The sequence below is a fragment of the Plectropomus leopardus genome, chromosome 6 (assembly GCF_008729295.1).
Source record: "Plectropomus leopardus isolate mb chromosome 6, YSFRI_Pleo_2.0, whole genome shotgun sequence".
Taxonomy (NCBI): domain Eukaryota; kingdom Metazoa; phylum Chordata; class Actinopteri; order Perciformes; family Serranidae; genus Plectropomus; species Plectropomus leopardus.
In genome coordinates, this window is record NC_056468.1 from 21,284,513 (window position 1) to 21,309,937 (window position 25,425).

The 25,425-nt window shown below is 38.3% G+C and overlaps 1 protein-coding gene across 3 annotated transcripts in view; it reads left to right on the forward strand.

Moving 5' to 3' along the window:
* The window catches only part of frmd3 (FERM domain containing 3), a 79,619-nt gene that overhangs the window by 42,699 nt on the left and 11,495 nt on the right, over positions 1–25,425 (forward strand). For all 3 annotated transcript variants that reach the window (XM_042487497.1, XM_042487496.1, XM_042487498.1), the window contains 9 exons: positions 2,382–2,479; positions 4,375–4,498; positions 6,739–6,826; positions 8,379–8,467; positions 9,508–9,571; positions 14,114–14,202; positions 16,342–16,416; positions 18,745–18,813; positions 19,274–19,398. In XM_042487497.1, coding sequence (XP_042343431.1) covers positions 2,382–2,479; positions 4,375–4,498; positions 6,739–6,826; positions 8,379–8,467; positions 9,508–9,571; positions 14,114–14,202; positions 16,342–16,416; positions 18,745–18,813; positions 19,274–19,398 — 821 coding nt within the window. The remainder of the gene's footprint in view (positions 1–2,381; positions 2,480–4,374; positions 4,499–6,738; positions 6,827–8,378; positions 8,468–9,507; positions 9,572–14,113; positions 14,203–16,341; positions 16,417–18,744; positions 18,814–19,273; positions 19,399–25,425) is intronic.

A 25,425-nucleotide genomic window follows, 5' to 3' on the forward strand; every position in this document is an offset into this window, starting at 1 on the left:
AGTCAGACGACGAGTCATGTAAAATACTTTAAAATGTAAAATATGTATAATAAGTTGAGTATGTAAAGTGTGTAAAAAAATATATTAAAAAATAATAATATGTGCCTCATGGCACATTACATTGTACAAAACTATTTTTTATTTTACTTTATTGAGAATGGGGTCAATTTGCATAAATTGTTAGCAAATATACATAAACATAAATTACTGGTAAATATACAAATGCAGCATGAAAATAATAAGTGCATTTACATAACTGGTACAGACACCAATCTTCTACAGGACTTTTAAATTAAGACAATAAGGGGGGGAAATGGAAAAAACCCATCCAAACTAGACAGCCAAGACTAAATCAAAGAAGCCTACATTCAGTAACAAAAATCACCGGACTGCATTACACTGTTGTTTTCTCCAAATAATGAATAAAAGGTTGCTCATTTTACCTGCTCATTTCTAATATATGTAATCCTCTCAAGCTCCTAGCAAGTATTTCTTAGCTGAGAAAGTAGTTTATAAGTCGTCTTTGAGACAATGTGAAGTTGTCAGATGTCTTAAAAATATTAAAAATAATAGTTTGTGGCTCTGGCTCAATTCTTGAATCAAGAATTTCTAAAAGAAATGATATGGAAATTGTTGCACCACAAAACTAATTTGTAAAGGTTTAAGGTAGAGATGAGAAGGCAGAGAATCTCCGCATCGACTAAGAAGAAAATAGAGAGGCATTAAATTAAACACAGCTGAGAAGGTCATGTAGATAAAGATGTTTTTTAGGCCACTTTGAAGAACCTCCATGTGGCTGCAGACCGACTCTATAAATAAAACTATTTAGTTTCAGCAGCAACCTTTTCGCTCCATTCAATCTTTCATGCTTTCCTTCTGCTGCTTGAGTTAGAAAACACGTTTAATGAGTCGGCTGATGGCAGTGTGATGATGTCGTCTACTCTGGAAACTCATCTGTATCCATGGCAACACATGACCCCATAGTTTTAGCACCGCTGTCATTTCTTGTCTCCTTGGTAACACGAGACAAATCGGCATGTCAGCTGCGTGCCTCCATAGAAACTACAGTACCAGCCACTGCCGTACGGTAGTTGTTTCCATAGCAATGCTCTCTCTAACCGCCATAGTAACACAGCTGAAACGTTATTGAATCAAAGACTGATTTAGATTTATCCATTTTTCTGATAACCAACATATTGATGTTATGATGATGACACAACGATAAAGATACACTGATTTATAATGTGTAAGTTTACTGTCGCTAACATCACGTAATTAGGGCTCATTTCACTAAATAAATAAATAAAGTTATTTGGGACACTTTTTGGAAGATGACCAAGAAAACCACCTAAAGCTCGAAATAGTACCTTAAGTGTTACTTTAAGAGCTTGCTGTAGATCTCAATTATAAACAAAATATGTTGGCAAGTAAAATAATTTAGAAACTTTGGACCTTCAAACACATCAAGTACCCCTGCTTCACTTTTGATGACAGGCTCGGGTAAAATGGGACAATGATGTTTGTTTATTTTTGAAATTATTAAATCAGTTAATTTGTCAAATCATTAATGTAACCTGGATATTTATTAAAAAGTCCAACCTTTCACCTGCTCTCTCGCTGCTTGTTTCTTTGGTGCCATAATGTCTACAATAGACGTGTGTGTGCTTGCGTACGTGTAACCATTGTGGCCAATTCTGGTGTATTTTTGTATTTTTTAGGTGACAAAAATATATTTTTTTAAATTCTGTAATATTACAGGGTGACATGCAGTGGCATAAGTCATAGTTTAACCTGGTAGCATTGGTTTTACCTTGAAAAGTGTCTAATTTGAATTTTTTGTCCTTTTTTTATGCATGAAGTAGTCACTCAAAATCATTTCTTGCAAAAAAAAGTGAAGTGTAATGTGAAAATATTTTGATATAAAATCAAACATTTAATGAACTGCAGATCCTACAACCATTTTAGTTGTTATACCCTGATTATTTTAGCTGTAGTACACCTATTATCAACTTCAGAAGTTGCGGGACCAGTGTTTTTTTTTTTTTTTTTTTTACTCTTTGCCCTGCCCATAATTGTTATCTCAAACCAGTAAAAATAATTGCTGAAGTAAAACACATTTGGTAACAACCCAATACATGTCTGGTGACTGGTTGCTAATATTTAAAAAACCCAAGATGTAAAACCTCATTTGTCCCATTTTACCTGATTTCACAAATTACCTGAGGTCACCCTTGTGCAGATATTTGGCATCCATTCACTGCTTCACCGTGGACCAAATAAACTTTCAATTTAAGTAACAACTGTAAAACACATTTAGATGAAGTAGCATTGGCAATTTTTCTTTCTTCTTAACTGTGTGTGTTGTGTGTCTGTGTGTCCAGGTATCTCCTGTACCTCCAGCTGAAGAGAGATATCTACCACGGCCGTCTCCTTTGTCCTTTTGCTGAAGCTGCATATCTAGGAGCCTGCATCATACAGGGTGAGGCTGAGAGTTTAAAATTATTGTAAAATTTCAGCAGGGTTTCCTGTTTTTTTCCTAGCTTTGCTGCAATTTCAAAACTTTAAACAATTGTGCAGTTTACAGTGGTTGATGTGATGTTGGCCCCTGGCAGATTTGCTTTTATCACAGTCGTCAATACTATAATTTTAGTTTCTATCCAGTTTATTTCTCTGAAGGGTGGCCTTTCGCCACAGTTGGTCAGGGTGGCATTATCAGCGATAACCACCGTATAACCACAGTGCAGAGCGGGAGCGGTTAGCTTACATGTGGGACACACCTTGGATGTATAAAGAGACCTCCATACAGCATTGGAGGTGGGCCCTTGTTGTGCATGCAGCCAAAAAAGCCCTATTTCCGCAGTATGAAGTTACCTGTGGGAATAAAAAATAGATCAAATACTAAAAGTGAAATTAGTCATTTTGTAGGGGTTGTGATGTGCATCTCTTTCTTAGTGTAAGTCAATGGGGAAAAGTCTTTTTGGGCCCCCTGGTGTCACACAACAAACCCGGACAGTCTCGACCACTTTTGGCCAGTATGTAAAATTGGCTTCAGATCCCGGTGCTGTTCCCGGGGGCTTGGGATACACACACACACACACACACACACACACACACACACACACACAGGGACTTAGATGCGCTAACATGCACGCACGGCTAGAGCAGCTAATAGAACATTTAACAGAGAAGCTTGGATTAAAACAAACATAGAAGTAACGTGACTTTATTATCTTATTGGGATGACATTACCCAACTATATCTTTACATAGCGAATAACAAGTTGTTGCTATTTTAATACACTAAATATCGTATGCAGCACCTTTAATGTTGAATCACAGTGTGGAGCCACTTGCTTTAATATGGATTAAGAGTGGAATTAGCTGAGCTGTATCATGAACCCCTCTGGCTGATACACAAATCTCTGAACTGTGCAAACACTCTCTGATTGGTCCGTATCCCCAGAGAGCAGAGTGTGAATGGCTGAGTTATCTCGACCCACAGTGTGTCTGCAGCGTATCATTGGCTGCTCTGATTAACGAGGGCAGGTCCCTGTCCCACTTTGTCAGGGTGTTGATTACAGAGCCCGAGAATAGGTTGAGGATTACTGTTTAATTAAACTCCAGGCAAGTTTCTGATTTAAGCTTTATTATGACTGCTAATTAAGAATAGATTTAAGAGAGAAATGAGTGCGTGTTAGGGCTTTGTACTGGATTCAATAAGGGGAATATTTATCTATCAGGGTTATCTCAGCTACTTATGAGTATTTTCTCCTGTGGATAAAAAAATATTAGAAAATAAATCTCTCTTTAAGCCTTTGTCTGGGATTGAGCTATCAGCTAATTTGCTGATGACACAAATCTGTTAAATCAGATTTTAAAGAGTGCAAAACTTTGCTGTCAGCCCCTGTCAGTCCTTATCAGGTGAGCCCTCCTGTTCACTCGATAGGGACTTTCCAGCTCCTTATATTATGTCTTCACTGGCAGCGTTTATAACTGAATTATATCATACCGCCGCGACAGCTGTCCCACTGCGTTATAAACTGACACCACCCAGTGGCGTGTCATACTGTTACCGGCTTGTTGTGTTGGTGTCTGTCCCCGAAATCACTGACCAAGGTGTGGTAGCTCAGACTGAGTGCAGGCTGAGTAGACAAGAGAGTCTTCTCATCAAACTGTCCACCATAAAGCAAATAAATGTATTTCCCCATATGCTGTGTTGAATAAAAGTGCATCCGTGTATCGCATATGTTGAATTGCTCCCGCTTGAAAATGTTGAATTGCCTCTTTAAACATCTATAGCACATAATGCACATTTTCTTAACAGTTTAACCTGTTTTTACACCACTATCACACTGATATCACCCTCTGTCTTCAGCTGAGCTCGGGGACTTTGACCCAGAGGAGCATCCGTCAGACTACATCAGAGACTTCAAACTGTTCCCTAAACAATCCCTCAAACTGGAGAGGAAGATCATGGAAATACATAAGAATGAGCTCAGGTAAGACATGTTTCAAGTGTGTGTGTGTGTGTGTGTGTGTGTGTGTGTGTGTGTGTGTGTGTGTGTGTGTGTGTGTGTGTGTGTGTGTGTGTGTGTGTGTGTGTGTGTGTGTCTTTTTTTTTATCAGTTTACTGTTTGATTTTGATGACAGCCGCACTCCTGTGATCTGTCCTTTCAAAACAGGCTGCAGAGACAATTTTCTACTGCAGACAATAAAGCGCTCTCTGTTGTTGTGGCTCGAGACAAAATTTGATGGCACCTAGAGATTTGTGGCACATTACATTGCAGAAGGTATCTCAGTTGAAAGTAACTTAAAACTGAAAATAATTTGCAGAGGAACAAGCATGAATTATTTATTTCCAGCTAAGTTTGGACACCTTGCTTGCTAATACAGGATTTTCAGAATTTGCATTTTGGTGAAAATCAACCTTTAAGGGTGGATTGAGTAAAATGAGCTGAACATACGTGTAAGATGCTCAACCCCGATAAATATCTTTAAAACCTGGAATTTTCTCTCTTTTTTTAAGGAGGGAAGTTGAATGTAAAACAAAATGCTATGCAAGGAAAAGGCTGAATTGAGAGAGATAAATACAAGCAGAGGTTGCTGCATAAATATAATGATGAAAGTGAAAATTATTAAAATATGTTGATGACATGTTCTGGTCTTACTCTGAACTCTGCATGGAAATCATAAGATCACATGATAGACAGTGATGTATACATCAGCGCCCCTCCATCACAGTGTTTATTTGTATCACCTCTGCAGCTCATGTGTGAAGTTGTTAGATTTGTGACTGTCACACTTAGAGCGATTATAGAAACATCAAAGACAAATCCTTCATTTCCCACAGCACAGAGGCAGATGATGCCAAGTGCCCTCTGTCTGCCCCGACGGGTCTGACGGACAGGATTAAAGCATGTAGATTAATACTGAGCTGTAGAAAGACACTTCAGGTGATTTACAAGTGGAGTGGAGTGCACTGTGTGAAGCTGTATTTTCAAGCTGTTTTTATAATGGGTTTGACATTTTACTCTCTGTGCATATAGACAGAAGTATGTTTGTGAAATTGTGATGTTGATTTATTTGTCTGGTGTCATGATAAGTATAGCATTCATCCCTTAGATACTTGAGTTTATTCATGAGTGTTGATGTTAGCCATTTTATTGTAGTGAGACCTTTTTTTTTAACTGACATCACTGTGTAAAATGACCCATTGCTACCTGCAAGAATTGGAGCCTAATGACACTTTACAGCCACAAACAAGAGACCTCGGGCCTTCATGGGCTAAAGGGATATGGGAGTATCTCAACAGTTTTGATACAGAAATAACCAAATGTCAAAATCACAACATGGATTTTTTTTATGGTGTTCCTTAAGGTCTGGACGTCTTAATATGGTCATTTGGAGGAATTTTTGATCATTTTGATCAATTCTTGAGTGGTCAAAAATGCTTAAATTAAGAATCAAATCTGTGTAATAAATGGTATTGACCCCCAAATTGTTGCAACAATTTATGAGACACAATTGAGCATGGAAATGACCAACATATGTAGGTTCTCTTCTCTCAGACTATTTATACCATTTTTTATGGCATATACTGTTGATCTGCTATCTCCTCCTAAAGACCCCACCCCTGTTAAAAAAACCCAAAACATTAGTCTTTTAAAGGGAAGGTTGGAGTAGTAACTGGGGTTAGCTACAGAGTTGCACAATAAGTTGACGCACTTCCTTTGTGCCGAAAATCGAGCCTTCTTGGGAGATTCTGGTGGCAGACAGAATTAGTGAAAGTGAAGCTTCTAGGGAACTAATCTAAACGCTGATGGATGCTTTAGCCATTACATTATGTGATCAACACTGACTTCACGGTGCTTCTGTGCTCCCACTGGACACTTGGCCGATGTTAGTACGTCTGTTTCTGCTGTGATAGATGATCAAAAAATGATCCAAATATAATAACTTGCCCAGATGTGTTTCTGCTGTAACACAATATCCATCGCAGACACATTGGCATTCTCCTCTTACTTTCTTTGAAGGATGGATAAGAAGTCATTTTAGAATACTTGATGTTTTTTTGTGTAAATACACAAAAGACAGATAAGACATAAACTGTAGACAAACTGCCATTTTTGTCTCATAGAGGAAAAATGCAAAAGAAAGCCAAAACCAAACACAAAGGAGCATAAGCTAACGCCATCAACGTGTATAAGTTTAAATAAACGTATCCTCTCCTCTCTTTTAGGGGCCAGTGTGCTGCATTTGCGGAGTTAAACATGCTCCAAAGGGCTCACAGCCTCGAGACGTATGGAGTTGACCCTCACCCATGCAAGGTAACATGTACAGTTCAGTCTGGCTGTGAGGCTTGGTGCTATTGCAGTGGTACAAATATCTTCATTAACATAATATATTCTCCATGGCTTAGTAATTATTGTCACATTTTGTTGATCATAAATCACAGAAAAATATCTCAAAGGGCCTCCACTTCATGAGTCCACATTTGTTTCTAGTTGTTTGCTTTCCCTCTCTTTGTACATGCAGCGTGTATTGTATATGTAAAATATTCATAGATATAATGCTATTGAACATTATGTATTTTTTAAAAATAATAATAACTAACACAATTTATTAATGGTCAAAGTTATTGGGGTAGTTGCTCTCATCATGTGCAACTTCTGGTTATGTTTATAATAGTTATAATTTCTCTGCTATCCCTGCTGCAGTCACGTTATAATTTGTTTGTGTAAAAAAAATGTTTTCATTGTGAAACTTAATTAATTATTTCAGTGTCAGCCATTTCTTTTACAAGTGTAAATACTCACTAAAGTTGTTCATGCAAAACTACAAATCCAGTCCTGTCCTCTTTACCCTTAACATGTTTGCACTTAATTTGCATATTAAACAGAGGACTACAAACATAATTAACTTAACTGGCAGCAGATTTTCAGCAAACCTAAGAGCGCCTCTGGCAACATTACGTTGGTAAACAAAAGAAACCTGGTCTGCACAGAAACCCTCATTTTCAGGAATCAATACTCTTATTGATTGGTCCAAGAATACTATTGCTTTAGCAAATCAATGTCATTGACTTCATCTTACTGTTAGTATTGTACTTCATTTTGTTCTTAATTGGACACCTTGTTTTGTACTGTGATATAAACACTGCTTGAACTTTTCTCTTGGTATTTCTTCTTGTACCACTGTAATAGACGAAACAGACTGAATCTGATAAAGAAAAGCAATATTTCACATCTGTTACTCTCTGTTCATCCTCCGCCTAGTCACAGTGTGAAATAGGGACACCCTCCCATGGACAGGCGTATCAAAGCATGCTGAGCAGATTAACAAGATATTTAAATTCTGTCTATTGGAGAGGATCCCCTTTATCTGCTCTGCTCTTGTCAGCAGGCTGAATTTAATTTGGTTTGCTGGAAATGGCTGCTCTTGCCGGGACTGTAGCCTCACGCACATGTGGAGATCAAGAATCAGAGAAACTGATGGGAACATGGAGAGACAGGGAGTGGTTTACAAAGAGATACTAAGAGACACACCAGCAGAGGAGAGGAGGTCTGCAGATGATAAAAAAAACAATGTGGGAGAGTGACAGGAACATATTGTGTTCTGCTCTCACTGTGGAGTTGTTTTTGGTCTCATTTTGCCTCACTACATCCAACCTGTATTTTCTGTGCCTCGTTCTTGATGCCAATCACTGAAAATTAGGGGGCGGAAGTTTGAAACAAACAAGTGATTTTGTGTAGGTGCCATTACCATGGAGATTATTAATGGCCCACTTGCCGCCCTAATGCTAATCCACCTGTAATACCGTGTGCTGCCTCTCACCCTGCATGTGTTTGCATGTGCCTTTGTGTGCGTTTGTGTTTGCAGGATTTCACAGGCTCCACAGCCTTCCTCGGGTTTACAGCCACAGGTTTTGTGGTCTTCCAGGGAAACAAGAGGATCCACCTCCTTAAGTGGTATACATTTTGTCCTAAATTCTAAAATATATACCTGCAAACATGCACAGTAAATGTGTAGCCTCTACCAAATCTTATCATAACACTCTGTTTTTACTCAAATGGAGCTGAACATAATATGCAATAGAAGCAATTTAAAATGACAGTGTTTGACTTGAGTTCTGGTGTCAGAGCTTAATTCCTGTTTACACTTTACAAATAATCACTTACTGCACATGTCATTCATAAGATGATAACTTCAAATATTTTACTTTTCATGTCAGAAGTTAAACTCAGTGAAGCCTCATGTTGATATTATCTTCAAAATTTTAATGAACCCCCTACAGGATTTTGCTGAGAATACAATAAAGTGCATTTGTAAAGTAAAATACAAATGTTATGATCAGCATCTACGAACGGTATTATGAATAGGCAGTGGTGGCAAAATTATTTAGACTTTTTCCAAAGTAAAAGTAGTAATACCTCTGCATTTACAATTTACTAAAGAAAAAATACATGAGAATCAACAACAAAATGTACTTTGCATATCAAAAGTAAAAGCATTTGTGATAAAGAGCAACCCCTTTTAGAGTGTTACCCTGCTATGAATATTATCAGATCATTACTTGTGCGTTATTGTTTGTGGACATTTAATGTTTCAGCTGGTCAAGGAGGCGTTATTTCTAATTATTTTATGCAATGTTGGGTAGTTTACTGTATGGTGTGTTAAACACTTTAACATAACTTTACCAGATAAAAAAAATGATCATATTGTGCCACCTTAAGTTCGCATTCTGAAGAATGAGATTATTTTTTACATGTTTCTGATCTTAGAATAGTAATTTATGAAGTCAGCTGTTAAGTCGTAAACAGTCTCAGGAGATTAAATAATATTACAAAAAACAAAAAAGGAATACATCATATTTTCAAATTGGTTGGTATGTAGTAAACGAGACGCAAAGGTCCAGCGAAAACGGTTTGTGCATATATTTAGTATAGCGTGATAAATGGATGTTTTTCTACATGATATTTTTAAATCATAACATTGTGGTTCTTTGCAGGGCTGATGTCAGCAAGCTGAAGTTCGAAGGGAAAACCTTTTACGTCATTGGGATTCAGAAAGAGGTGAGTGCAGTGTCTGCTCCTGCATGCACAGGCTCCTCTAAAGGTTAAAAATGAAGAATAAAACATGCTGTGTAGTTTCCTCCATCATGACGATGAATCATATAGTCTTACAGTCATCATCATGCTGCCCTGTTAGATTCCAACCTCTAACATTTGTGGAGTTCAGTACTTGTGGAAAAAAAGTCTTTGATGACTTTGATGTAGATGCACAGTAAGCATCTGTGTTAGTTTGATTCAGTTTTGTGTTAGTTGACCTCCAAATGTCCTTTACTGTCTTTCCTCCCTCCTGTCTCCCTTTCCTCATCTGTGTAATGATTACACCAGATAAATGTGCTGTAAAACTTTACTGTTTGTCTATGTATTCCTGTCCACCATCACACACACTGTATATGTGTGTGTCGCTGTTTCAGATCTCCTTAACAGGCAGGATTCACTGTAACAGGATGGTGGGTGTGTTACGACTAACCTCCTCACTCGCATCATGTGTCAACTGTGGCCCAAATATGAGACTCCTTCACTACATCCATGTTAGGACATGTCCAACACCTTTTACAAGTATAAATTACCAGACATCTTTGACACAGACAGCAAATACTGACTTAATACATATTAAATTACAACTCGCACAGGTGTCTTGCATTTGGGACACACATTTCATCTGTACACTTGATGTTTGTTGTCCAGTAAAGAGCTATGGTAGATCCTGAGCAGCAGTTTTGGTGAATCATGCCTCATATGTGTGCATACCACCTTCATTTTGTAAGAGCTGATTGTGTCTCATATTGCCGTTTGACTCAAAAAAGTGTACCTTGGATATTTTTCAACCTGGACCTTATTTTACCAAGTTTTTGTGTCAAAGTGACTGATGGGAACAATATTTTTTTAAATTGGTCCAGTATTGAGAGAGCATGCTGCTGTCTGCATCCACAAAACAGGCTGCAATGTAACTTCTCAGTGTAAGATACACTTGTGATTTATGTCCGCTAAAAGTGCTATTTTAAGCCACTGGCAGGCTCAGATTCAAGTTTAAGTATGGAAAACGTCCCTACAGAGATAGATCCTTTTGTTCAATAGTAGGATCATTTTTGTTCAAACAGAAACAGCCCCAAATTTGCCACAGCCAAACCCAACATTTCAATAAACAGTAAGATTAGGGTGCATGGAGCTGTCATGTTTTTACATCTAACTGGGTAAATTAAAGGTATATTTCAGCCAAACCAGATTTGAAGACGGTTGGACTGTTAGTGTAAAGATGAACTGAGATTTTGTGAGTTTTATTTAGTTTCCTTTGACTTTGAATAAAGTTTGTAATGATAACAAAATTTCTGTTTCTTTAAAGAGTCAGGTGGCGGTTTCTGTTATTGGTAAATGGACTTGCACTTGTATGACACCTTTCTAGTCTTCCGACCACTTAAAAGTGGACGACCCACTATACTGGGCCACAGCTGCCTTGCATAAGCAACAAAAATTGACAAAAAGATCTGTGTTCCCAGACACCTATGATAGTAATAATCAGGGACAAAAGTAAGTACTTTTAGTTTATTAGAGTGCACAAATGCCTAGAGTTCAACATTGCAGCCTGTTCTGCTGTTAATGGCTGCAGCCCTCTCGCTCAATACTAGACCAATTTCAAAAATTGCTGTTCCCATCAGTCAGGTAGAGAAGAAACAAATAGATCTGCACACCAAATAGTTTCCATCAGAAGGATTTTAATGCTGTTTTAACGTTTTGAGGCAGTGGGCACTCCCTTAAACAGCAAGTCTGAGGGAGAGTCACTGGCTCTAAATGTTACACAGCAGTAAAAACCTTCAAATGGAAGCTATTTGATTTGCAGATTTTTTTGTTTCTACTTAGCAAGATATTTCCTTGATCTAGCACCCACTACATTGGACACTAGGGTGAACCTGTCTTTTTTTCACTTAGACACGAAACAAAAACATGGGAAAATAGGATGCAGGTTGAAAAATACCAAGGTTACCCTTTAACTCATTTTGAAATTTTGACAGAGGAGCCTTAAAAATACTTGAAAATGGTCATCACTGTAGTTAAAGCCGGGTTGCTCTTTAATATACCCATCAGCCAATCAATCAGCCGATCAATCTCATAACTATTCTCTTCATTACAGAAGCTTAAACCCTTTCTCTCATCTCTGCTTAACTTTGTCAGTCTGTCTGTCTGTTTGGCAACTCATGAATGGCTGAAGATGCAGTTTTATCTTTGTATTTCTGTCTCTTCTCTCTGTGTGTAAACATAGTCATCACTGGTGAGTAAATACAAGTAATAATAGCACAGATCACTGTTAAGCTTAAATCCTCAATTTGATGCCTCTCCCTGCAGTCCTGCCCTCACCTCACTTTATGATTGGAGGAACATTTTCGTTTGTGTGTCTCTTGTTTTCTATCACAAACATGTTCTATGTCATTTCATTCAATTTATTCATTGTTTTTCAGCTATTTTTCTTAGCTCATGTGTGCAAACAGTTATTTTAAGTCTTTGACAATAAAAACATTCTGCTCTATGGTTGAAATTTCAGTGAGCATCCCCGTCCATAGCCACATCATCAGAAAATGTGTCGTAGCTTCAATTTCACTAAACTATAGATTATGCAATATTATGATGCATAATCTATAACTCTGTCCATATCATGTATTTAATGTCAGACAGTGTGTTCATAAAACAGTTGATTTCTTCATTTTGATCGTGTCTTTAGATGTGTGGGTGTGTGTGAGTGTGTAAACTGTATATATTTAGGTTTTTCACTCTGTTTGATCAGAATTTGTGTATTGATGTGAAGTCTTTATAGTGTGACGGGTCATGGCATGTTTTTCACTCTTTACCCTCACCGCTGTTATTTAGCCTGAAAAACATTAGCTTAAATGTCCCACTTTGTGCTGATAGCATTTTTTCATGGCTTTCTAACTGTAACACTTGCTTGACATTCAGTTTATCTACTAAATCATTTTCTCCAAACCCCCATTTCTTAGGTTAACCATCAGTGTCCCAGCTAATAAAATAAAATGTTAATGGTTGACTTATTGTTAAACCAGGGTATAACAGTCGAAAAGTAGCTAGAAATAAGCACATAATTGAGGTATTGCAAATAGGAGATGCATATTATTTTTATTAAAGGATCAGTGTGTAGGGGGATTTAGCGGCAGCTATTGGTGAGGACTGCAGATTGCAACCAGCTGAAACTGGTTGCAATCTGGAAACAATGATAGTTCCTTCAGTGTTCTTTATGTAGTTTTTTTTTAACAGACTGGAATTATCCGCAGAGGTCTTTTCCCTCTAAAAACAAATGTTCCAGGTGATTAAAAACGGTAAAAACACTGAATAAAGCAGTTTCACATTAGTCATTATTGTGCCTTGAAGGCTATTTGGCACTTCGCAGACGTTCCACTGTCCCAGTACCTGCTAATGTGCACTCGCCTTCTCTGATAATTTAAGATCCAGACTGCAGAGGCCTCTCCCTTTCCAAAACAAGTTGTGATTTAAACTGGTTAAACACTGAATAATGCTGTTTTATGTTAAAAAAAAAAATCTGCGTTTCGTCCATGCTGCTTGTCATGGCATGGCTACTAACGATGGTGGCTGATGCGAAAACTGAAAACTGTAGATACAAGTGTATAATGGCAATCTCCCTAAACGAGGACACACTCCTGATGTAGATGTAAACGGCTCATTCTAAGGTAACGAAAACACAATGATTCGTATTTCCATGCGATTGCACTAAAGAAATAATACTTATTATATCATATTTCATGTCTGCCAATATATCCCCCTGAATCCTACAAACTGGCCCTCAGTGCCATTTACACTCCCAAAATACTCATTACTATTGTACATGTGGTTTAGGAACAGTTGAATCAGCATCATAAAATGTCGTGTCATGCTTTAAAAGTGCTTTTGCATATCAGCCAAAGTGGGACCAAAACGATCTGTTAGTTACATGCAGTTCTGGTACTTCCACACACCTATACACACACACACACACACACACACACACACACATGGCCCCTGCAGCACATGTGTGTAAATCACAACCACATACCTGAAACAGCTGCTGTGTGACAGTGAGAGGGCTGAGCAATATGGCTGACTAAGCGGCTTTAGGAAAGGGAACAAACTTGATCAGCGCGCCCCCATGTTATTGATCTCAGTGTTTCCTCTCTCGCTTGATCAGCCTCCACCCCTTTTGACGAACGGCATTGATCTGGTATCTCATATTACAGACACACAGGACTGAAAATTAGACATTTACAGGAATATATCCCTCCTCTTGGTCCATGAAGAACCATGTTCTGCAAGCTACAAGCCCTTTTATTGTCGAACACTGTGGCCAGATCACTATATCTGTCTCACATCTTGCTAAGCTTTTGGCTTCGGGCCTGTGGGTCAGCATTTTGCACAGCTCCCTCTCATCGTGTTCAGCACTTCTCTTGTCCTGATTCACATGTCTACTGGTAAATCTCATTTCTCATCCTGTCTCTCTCTCTCCCTCTCTGTCTGTCTGTCTGTCTTTCTTTGTTCTTTTCTTTGCAGAAGAAACTGGTGTTGACATTTCACACTTCGACCCCTGCTGCGTGTAAGCACTTATGGAAGTGCGGGGTGGAGAACCAAGCCTTTTACAAGTGCGTCTACACACACAAACACAAAAACACACACACATACACAAAGCCAGGAAATGTGTTGAGCTGCTGTGAAGCATTATTCCATCATAAAATGTCCTTTCCACTCCAACAAATAATGGTTGATATTTGTCGGTAAAAAAGCTAATTTTCTAATAAAGATACTTAACAAAGAATGACCATATATCATAAATATTTTGGTGAGATGGCACTGATCTAGTAATTGTTGCAGCAGTTCCTAAATATATTAAAATGCACTTCAAAAAGTTTTATACCTTTGCAATTTGCACGCACAAGTTGCTAAAATGTACTTTCTACTTTATTTTAAATTTACTTTCCTTCATGTTCCACTTTGATTTTTAGCAGATCACTCTTTTTTAATGATTTTCCTGCCGCTGCGTGGCTCTTCTGCAATATGCTGCTGTCCTTCACTGGGGAAGCAGCTGATCGCTCCGAGGCCGTTGCTCTGAATTTACACAGACTATTGACACTGCCGGCGTGTCAGGAATGGAAACAGGCTCGGGGTGAAGGCACAAGTGAGAGAATAAAGTGTCTGGGGTCATGGTTATGACAATGTTGCAAGCAAACAAAATAAATGAGCTTGTAGCCTCAGTCAGGGTTCAGTGAGATTATCAGCAAAGCTTTTTATTGCACTTGATAGTCGTACAACAGCAGAGGAAGTTGTCAGACTTGTGATCACACTCTTTGTGTACATAGATGCACATAACATCCAAACAGATTCATAAGACTTAAACTTTCCAGCCTTCTCCTCTGACAGCCTTTTTCAGCTCCTGCCTGTTTCCAACACCAAGAATGACGTTTCAGTTTTGATCTTTGAGCCAATAGAAACAATGAAGCGATTAATCAACACAAAATTAATCGCCAACAATTCTGATTGCTATTTTAAGTCTGCTTTCAATACTTTTGAGTTTTAGGTTGTTGGTCAGACAAAATATGATATTTGATGATGGGATGTCTGGGAAACTGATTAATTGATACGTTAGTTGAAAAATAATCAGCTGATAAATCTATTGAGACAATCATCTTTAGTTGCAGCCCAACCAACAAGGACAATAAGTCCCTAAAGTGTGAAATTTGAACATCTGAAATTCCATATGGACAGCAAACCAAGTCCATCTGCTGCGAGATTGTGTGATACAAACGAAAGCTCGATATCAGTGTGGACCTGGAGTTGGCCTTATGGTGAGATTATTTTGTGAACTTGCAGATCAGATTTTCAAGGCTATTAGATTGTAAGAAAATCATACCTGTGGACAAAACAAGTCCCATTAAGACAAACAGGTTTCTTAATTAATGCAATTATCATCTTTTAGTTTTGAAATATACGATTTTTCCTTTGCTATATTTGCTCTTGTTGATGAGTCCGTTTCTCCACAAATCTTGTGTCATCTTGTTTAAAGGACAGTTTACCCCAAAACAAAAATGTTTTTCTCTTTCCTGTAGTGCTATTTATCGGTGTAGATTGTTTTGGTGTGCATTCTGCCTCTCACACCAAAACATACCATATTAATGAATAGTACTACAGGTTATAGGAAAAGATATGGATTTTTGATTTGATTTGAACTTTACCTTAAAGTTACATAACATGTTAAAAAGCTTATATAAGAAAAACATATTAAAAAATTCATAAAAGCGCTCTCATAACAGCCCTTGTCTGTATAACCCAGGATATTGACTTCTTAGTGACAGCAGCTCATATGTCTCTGAGAGATGGACAGAGAGGGAGTGGATGTCATCTCGGATGTCGGACAAGCATCAGAGCAGCTTAATCAAATCAGAGTGAATTGAGTTTGTAAATGGCAGCCAAGCAGAGCTTTGTGAGTGTTTCACACACAGAACAGAGCAGAGGTGTGTGCCTGTACTCCACTGGCACATCTCTGCTGCATGATAAATGATCCTGAACCAAACCTGTGACTTTTTCAAAATGGTACTGCTTGAAAAGCCATCCTCCTCTGCTTACTAAGAGGCTATTCTGTGCACCAGGTTAATGTTACAGTCACAAATGCAAACCCATGAAACTGTTTTTTACAAGAATGAGTTGTTCAATGTTTGTGCATGAGATGCATAATAATGAACATCTTTGTTTTCATCTTTTTGTTTCTTCCTCCCTCTCTCTTACAGATGTGCAAAGTCAAGTCAGATAAAGACAGTTTCCAGCAGTAACATCTTCTTCAAAGGCAGCAGGTTCAAATACAGGTGAGACGGCATTCAAGATAGTTTTCAGAAAAGAAGGTATACTTGTTTTAACAATTTAATTTTGACTGCGAAAGAATAAAGTGAGCGAGATGTATCTGTGCAAAGAGAGTTGGAAAAGAAAAAAGGGGAAACACAAGAGAGAAAGTTATGCACACATTTATATGGGGATATAAAGATGGAAAGTCAGAGTCAAACACTTGAGAGATTTCAAAAATGCAAATTCATTCACAGCTGATCAGCACGCTAACACTCAACTGCTCTGTTACTGTGCTTTGCAATTTTTCTTCACCTTTTATTGTAGATAAAATGTTTGATTTCAGCCGTTTCTTTGGGGTATGACTTAAACTACAGTGACCATTCACAGGCCTGATAAATATACATACCACGTGCTGCTGCTCTTTCTTGTACATCAGCACCTACATCCATGTGATTTTTCTGACCTTAATATGACAAAATCTCTATAAGTCTGTTATTGGAGCTGTGTTAGCTCCAGTTCTCCTCTCAGACAAAGCTCTTTACCAGGCTTACATTTCAGTCCGCTCCATTTCATCAGCTAGCTAAAGCAGTTTGGCTTAAGGGCTCAGTGATGAGTAATAGCATATGGTGGAGTTTGTTCTGAAATATGCGAATTGGTCATTTGTGCAAATGCAAAGAGGAAGGAGATTTGTGGTCCACAAATAGAGGCCGTATTCATTCAAGCAGGGCAGATCAGATCTTTATGTTATTGAAATTGTCGATTATGGCCCCTTGCACATCTTTTTTCAGCATAGACTTGCGTTTGCCAGCACACAGTATTGATGTGACTCCACTTGTACTATCAAGTGGATGTCTACCACCCCAGATGTTACATCTCACCCTCTAATTTACAACTCAACCATCAATCTCAGTAACAATAGACTAATGGGTGGGATGGTGGAGCCTGCTGGCTGGAAATAGAGCGGTCAGAGTCCAGAAACTCCACTCGCCCAACAATCAGACTAATGGAGCCACCGACCCTGCTGGCAGGAAGCTGCCTGCTCAGCAGCACGGTAACAGCACTGATTGTGAGCAACAACTGTAGAACACAGATGAAAAATTATATGTTTCGCTTCTGACGTAGCCCTATCAGTCACAGTCTCTTGTGTCCAACTTGACGCAGACTCAAAGACAAACATCACACTGATTTTAGCAGCTTTTCATTGGCATCCCATAAAAGGGGACCTATTATGCTCATTTTCAGGTTTATACTTGCATTTTGGGTTTCTACTAGAACATATTTGCATGCTTTAATAGTAAAAACACTCTTTATTTTTCTCTTACCGTCTGTGTTGGAACACCTTTATTCACCTTCTGAGATGCTCTGTTTTAGCGCCTGAATATTTAAGTCCCCCTCCCAAAAAAGCTCAGTCTGCTCCGATTGATAGTATTTCTGAATCTTCCAAATTTAAGGGAATGAATGTAATAGAGAATAGCTGCAATTTCCACCTAAAACATCACCAATAGAAGCTTCCAAACACAACCAAACAGGAATCAGATCCAAAATCCTGGAGAAGTCATTTAATCAAAATTTTCCTGCATTAGCATGTAGCTCCATTTATGTCAGTGGTGCACTTGCAGCTGAGGAATGACTGTAATGGAGGGTACCTGCACTTTCTACCTCACAAAATCAACAATAAAAGCTTCTAAACACAACTAGGCATGTTTCAGCAGGATCAGGACATTGGCTATCAAGATGACATGCTTCTCCGATGTTAGCATGTAGTCACATGTAGCATTGCATGTAATATAAACACCTGCAGTCGTGTGTCTGAGGCAGATGGCCATTTAAAAAAATCTGTCACAAGCTGAGCTTGCCTACAAAGCAGAAAAAAACTGTCATAAACAGAGAATTTATAACAGTCTGAACTGAAGTTTTTGCTCACATTACATTTACATTCTTTTACCACATTATTTGAAACTTTTGCCACATTAAATATGAACATCTAACAGTGTAACTTATATATATGACAGAAAATAAGGCAAAGTACATCAAGTCCCCTTTAACACATCATAAGCCCCTCTGAATTTTGAGGAATTCAGGTAGATCTGTGTGTGCCAATTTAAAACAAGAAAGGATTGACTCTCTTATAGATTTTCTTGTGCACAGTAATGACCTAACAATGTTACTTGTGTGTAGCTTTTTGTGACCTAAGCTGTGGTCTCTAAAATATTTCACTGCTGTTGTAATTATATTTTCTTACTTTGTAAAGCTATTTGGAATCGAGTTTTAAATAATGCAAGTAGAATTTTTTTTAGAGCAGTTGCACCCCTTTGTCTTTCTTGCAATGAATGAGTATTTCTGTCCCTTAGTGGAAGAGTGGCGAAGGAGGTAATAGAAGCCAGCTCCAAGATTCAGAGAGAGCCACCTGAAGTGCGCAGGTAAGGACAAGTGACAAATCACCTGCACACTCTCACACAGTTAGAATTCAGTTATTGCCTGTTTGCTTGGTTACAGGAATACCCGACCACAGAGTTTTATTACGCAGGTTTCACCCGGGTACTTGACTTCCTTTAAAGTTTGTAAATTTAAAGGAAAAGGTTTTTGAAAATGGATATACAGACATGGCTCATTGAAAGTCCTTTATATATTTTGTGCAAGGCTACAAATTGAAGTTCACTTGATATTTTTTCACTGAAAGTTAGTAAATAGGCTACGCTCTGCAGCTACATTACACCATGAGGGTATCTGTTTTGACAAGCCATGACGAGTCTTTGAAAAGTCCTTGAATTTGGTATTTAAGTGGGAACCCTGATTACAAATAAAATTTTAATGATCACTTACTTATGAAACTCAAAATATGCAAGAAAGACTGTAATGAGTTGATGTTTGTGTTTTCAGAGCCCAGTTTGGTCAGAGTCGAAGTTTCAACTCTCTGAGCCACAAAAACCTCATCATGAACATGGAACCGCTGGTACCTGCACTGCCCTCCACCAACGAGTACGAGGAGACGGCCACTGACAACGGTAGAATATTACCTAACGTGCACACACACACACACACACACACACACACACAAGCAGATACACACCCTCCTGCCACAGACCTCTGGAAATTCACGTGGAGTCTCCCTTGTGTATGGGAGAAGCACATGCACATTCACAACCCTCAGACAGAAAGCGTTAATTGAGCAGCTGATGCTCTGATCCCTCCATCACTCTTGTCTCCCTGGAGACACCAATCGCAGCATGCTAAAAATACCCTTCCCATGATCCTTTCTGAGTTTACCACCATGTCTGTGTGTGTCCGTGTACGTGTGTCTGACTTTGTGTTTGGAAGGTACGTGGAAACAGACTCAGCTTGTGTTATCATTAAGAAAAACTCAATTAGAAGTTATTTGTTTGGCTCCAATGAGTCTGTCTCTGTTTAGTCCTTGTATGTGTCTGTGTGCACAATATGAAGGCTTTTACATGTTATTGTTCCAGTATATATTTGTGTATGTATGTCCAGTGGTTGCATCATGAAAGTCATCCATGCTCATCTCTATCAGCTGTGAATTTGACAGTGCACCCTGTATATACAGTGTGTTTGAGTGTGTATGCATAATAACTCCTCTCCATCATGTTTTCCCCTTTAAAGTTATTTAGATCATCAACGGTTTAATTTACAAATTCATTATTTCCCAGTAATGTCCTCATGCACTTCTAGACTGTTTTCAGGGTAGTGATATGTAATTAGGTATAAATTATATTAAAAGGAATTTTATGTAATTTGAATCCCAGTAAATATTCATTATTATTCATTTATTATTAGAAACGTTATTCCCCATTTATGTTGTATGGAAGATTGTTTCCTCCAGTGTGATGACTATGCATACTATTTTGAGATATGAATGAGTTTTCTTAAAATATTGAGTTGTAATCATAAGTAATGGCTTAGTATCTCAAAATAATGACTAATTATATCATAATAATTAAATATTTCAATACATTGAGAAACTTTCTTAAAATATTGAGTTTGTATCATAAATAAAACATATCAATATAGTGATTAAATATCTCAAAATAATCAGAAACTTTATCAAAATACTGAGTTAATATAATAAATAATGACTTAGTAACTCAAAATAATGAGTAAGTATCTTATATACATGTATGTAATAGTATATAAGGATATTTCAGTTGAGCTGAACAAGAATCAGTTCTCTCCCATGAGAGGGTAGAAGAGTAGAGTCCGATAAGGTGATGTGGCCGAGCAAAGCAACACTGCTCAGGAGAAAACCTACTGAAGCAGCACAGAGCAGTTGGTATTTAAGGGTTTTTCCCCAGGACACCACCTTCCCCGAGTAAATTTATGTAGCCTATAAAAAGTACTCACTACATTGTGGGCTTTAGTGTTTCCCTGGTGACATTTTTTCCATCTTATTGTTATTCTTTGTCACCTTTTCTCTCCGCTGTTATTCCTGACAGCTTCTACTGCAACCTATTACCTGATTAGAGCATAAATCTTGTTTTTAGGGGGAAGAAAGCAGGATGGGGTTACCTAACACAACACCAGAGCCGTGGTGGAGAGAGGGGAGTTAAAATAGATGGAGAGAATATGAGAGATTAGAGTACGGACTGTGGGGCTGATCGAATGAACAAAGGTTAGGCCAGATGTTCTCCGCAGGCTCAAGTTAGGTTTAAAGATGAACAAGAGAGGGAGGAGGGCGTGTGACGAAGCACAACAGAAGAAAGTGGGTGAATGTAAAACCAATGGAAGGTCGTATTACGGCAAAAGCTGGACTTAAGAGAGGTGGAAGAAAGGCAAGAACAGATTTTTAAATCAATGTGTGCATATTTTTTGGTTTCAGAACTGTTATTTACCGGTAAATAACAGTTACTGTTATTTACTGGTAAATAACAGTTCTGGTAAAGGTGCTAATTGTATTTACCTTAGGAACCACTGGGAAGCTTAATCTATAGTAATATATAGTTTATGGCCTTATGTATTCTTTTTAATCAATAATCAGAATCTGTAAAGTCACTTAAGTTATCAAGTAAATGTAGTAGAGGAAGAAGTACGCATTTTCCCCCTTTGAAAATTGGTGTACTATAATTAAGTAGACACCAGCATATACTGGTAAATTATAGTACAAGTACATCTAAATTGCACAAGTAATACTTAAAGTAATACTTAACTAAATGAGTTATAGTCCACCACAGGTTCAGATCTACTCAAGTAAAAGTAGTAATACCACATGGTGTGGTGTGGTATTACGAAAGTTTAAGTTCTCAGAAGTACTGTCCCTGTCAGTGTGATATTATGTTTTGGGTAGTTTTGCATCAATGTATATGTTGCATTTTAGTGCTATAGATGTTAAGGGTTGTGTAGATTTTAACTCCATGATTTCCTGTTGGGTACTTTATTCTACAGCAAGGCATCATATTCTACAAAGTCATCATATGTTTGTAGTGTCACTGTCTTGTGAGAAATTTGTATCTCTACTTTTAATGAAAAATATAGCTATTTTTAGCATTGTTATCATGAATTTTCCATCTTATCCAAGAAGATTTTGAATAATTTATTTATCTTAAGAAAGTATCTTAAGAAAAGAAGTTTCTCAATCCATAAAGTAACATTTCATCCTTTTCTTGGTCTATAAAAGTTTTTTTTTTTAGTACATTTTGCAACCACCAGACTATAAAGTAAACTCTCACACACTGTTTACCATTTGTAATTGCTGTGATCAGTATTTGAGAGCCATGACACTGTGTCCTTTTTTGGAACAGTGTCCAGAAACTTTCCCAGAATGAAATGTAATGTGACCACACCTTAGGGCCCAAGCTGCTCTGGTGCAGACCATTTCCTGATGCCACTTATCCATTGTGGCTCCTGAAATAAGGAGGGTGGAAGAGGAGTCACACAGTTGCAGGGTGATCAACCATTAGGGACGGCCAACTGCAGGGCAGATTTCACTGTGCATGTGCTGTAACCCAATTGTGTGATGATATCTGAGACAGTGACTTCTCCCTTTTTATCCTCCTTGTCCTGAACCAGGGAGCCAAACCAGCCACACAAGTAGCAGGCAGACAGGGAGGGAAGTTATCTTTAACTGATTTTCAGTTTTCTTTATTCTTTATTGTAGATATCTTTATCTACTTTCTATCATCTGGATTTTGGCAGCTAGACACAGAGAGATTTTGCAGCGTAAATAAGGGTTGACCAATTTTGGTTTTTCAGGGCCGATGCCGATTGTTATTAGTCAATGACACCGGTAACTGATATGATGGTATTTGGATGCCGGTATGCATTTACAATAACAATGAAAATCTTTTTGTCGATATTTAGAATTTGGAATATAACAAACTCCAACACAAATTTTGTTTAAATGCCTTCAGCAAATGTTTAATCAAAACTTAAATGTTCAACGTCATATACAGCAAGTTCCCAGCAACTTTTTTTCCTAAAGTCAAGTGAAAAATTAAATAAAAAATTAATAAATTAATAAAGCTCCCTGAGGTTTTAGAAAGTAAAAGTTCCTCCCATGCTGACAATTTATTTTCACTTTTTAATTAATTAATTTTTATCAGCGAAATAATTGTAATGCCAAATATCAGCCCCAATAATGGGCCCAGCCCATAATCTGTCTACCCCTATTGTGTGTGTGTGTGTCTGTGTGTGTGTGTGTCTGTGTGTGTCTGTGTGTTACAGACATCCTGCTGCTGTGTTGTATCTTCATTCATCCGTCCATCTCCTCCCTCTAAACACGACAGGACTCGACCTTTTGTCTTTCACAGACACAGAGCCCTTCCTCTCCTGTTACCTAACCACGTCCCTGCATCTTTTACACCCCTCCCCTCCTCTCTTCCTTCATTCTCACACATCGACCCGACCCATGCCCTTTAGGCCTTCACACATGCACAGTACAATCACGCTGTTGTGCCATCACGCTCGTCAAACTGTTGATGGACTTCTCATCGCATCCATCGCGTCACTTTCTCCGCCTCTCCTCCTTGCTCCGTCTTTCGCTCATCTCCCGTCATCCCATTTACAGTAAAATCAATTCTTCTTGGCTCAGGGTCAAAGAGCTGCAGCAGTAAGCATCCCGGGATGTCTCCTTTGGTTTGTTTGGGAGGGGCAGGAGGTAGTCATCAAATCAAAAGCCTCGTGCATCACTGACAGGATGCAGGCTGAGTAATGAAACAAGATTCAATTTGAAAATGCCTTATTTCCTGCTCCAGATCCTGCTACTCTGTGTGCTACTCAGTAAAACACAAGACATTATTTTTTTTACTATTTTAAAAATTGTAGAACTTTGTGAAAGTGAAGGATTAATAAAAAGCTATTGATTGGAATATTTGGGATCCTACATTTCTCATACATCAAAAAGATATTACTTGTTAAAGGGAACAATTTTAGAAGACTTCAGGTGAAGTGAGGTGAAGGCCAGGATGTGCTTGAAATTAACTATTTTGTATGAAGTGTCATTCAGCTCTATAACCGTTACAAATGGCTACATCTAAATGTGTCATAAAGAGTGGGAAGATGCAATGCATCATACAGATGGCAATCACCGTGCCTGCTTCTGGACAGTCTCTCTGCAAATGGTGTTGCACTCAGTTGTACACAGCTAAAGTGACAGAAATAGTTGTGTGAGGAATTTACAAAAAGAGTGAAAACTAGAAAGAAATCCCTCCTACTTTGTCATCTTGGCACACGTGACCGACTGCTGCATGAAGTGGGTGTGCTTATTGGATTGTAGTTTTGGAAAGTAAGCAGAACCTCTCTCACTAGCTCACTTTACACAAATGTCTCTGTCACTTTTTATGCGTCTAAATGAGTGCAACACCAAGGCCCAATCCCGTAACATCCCTTGCTCCGATACACTCAGCTTGTATCCCTCTGTTTTACAGGTTCATAGCGAGGGATTTGGTGTCCTGATTCTTGTTTGGATAGAAGGGCAGTTAAAAGTGTAGCTTAAGGGCTACAGAAAGATTTTTCAGAGGCGCATTTCAAACCGAGTGTTATAAGAAATCTTCAGCAAGATGACTGTACGAGCAGCAAAAGAAACATTTTTTTTGCATTTTATTTGTTAATTAATAAAGATTTATTTTAGTTTAAAGTCGTTTTGATGTATTATTGCCATTTTCTTTATAACGCCCATAACAAAAGAAATCTCTCGTACGCCGTTGTATTGGTAGCTAACCAGCTAACTAGCCACTGTTACATTTTACAATCCTAGCTAACTAACTTTTGCATGACAGTCTCACATTTTGACATATCTCCTTGTCACAATGCCCCCTTTGATATGACACCTGAAATTTAAAGTAAATCCAGCAGTGCAGTTGCTGCACTGCACCTCTAATATCAGTGCAGACTGGCAGGTAAGGAGCACAGGTCGATAATGTTATCCTAAAAAAGCACAATCATTGACCTGGTAATAAAGTTGTGTAAGTTTTTATTTACTGCTTAATAATGTGAGTGTCCTGACAATGGCAAAAGGGTGCCTGTAGGCCAAACAAGAAATTACAACTGCAAAAGAAAGCATATTTACAATGTCCAGCAACACTCACGCATCTGTTAAAGTTAATGCTGACATACCAATGACCCTGTAGTGTTTTCCCATTTCATAGGGGAATTTTTCAACCCCTTGTAACTCTGTTATAAGAGGCAAGGTGGCACACCAAAACAAGATTAAGGTTAAAAATTTGAAATGGTATTGGGCCCATAAAGTTAATCACTTCCCATTTCAGCATTTTATCCAAACCAATTTGTTTCGAGTCTATCCCCTCCTGGAAACAGTTAAACGCTGACTGTTTTAAGAAGCCTGCTGCAAGGACTTTGGGATAAAGTGTCCTGGAGATGGTCTAGGATCACTGTCTATATTCAGAGCACTAATCTCAGCCATTAGAGGGGAACAGGAAGCTGACCCAAGGTCAGTGGTGACCTTGTTCTGTTTGTACAGCCTGTCCCCCTCTTATCTACCAAAATCCACGCACACACATGCACAAACACACACAGACACACACTGGTCAGATTTTGGCTATGGCTATCGCTCATGGATGTTTCAT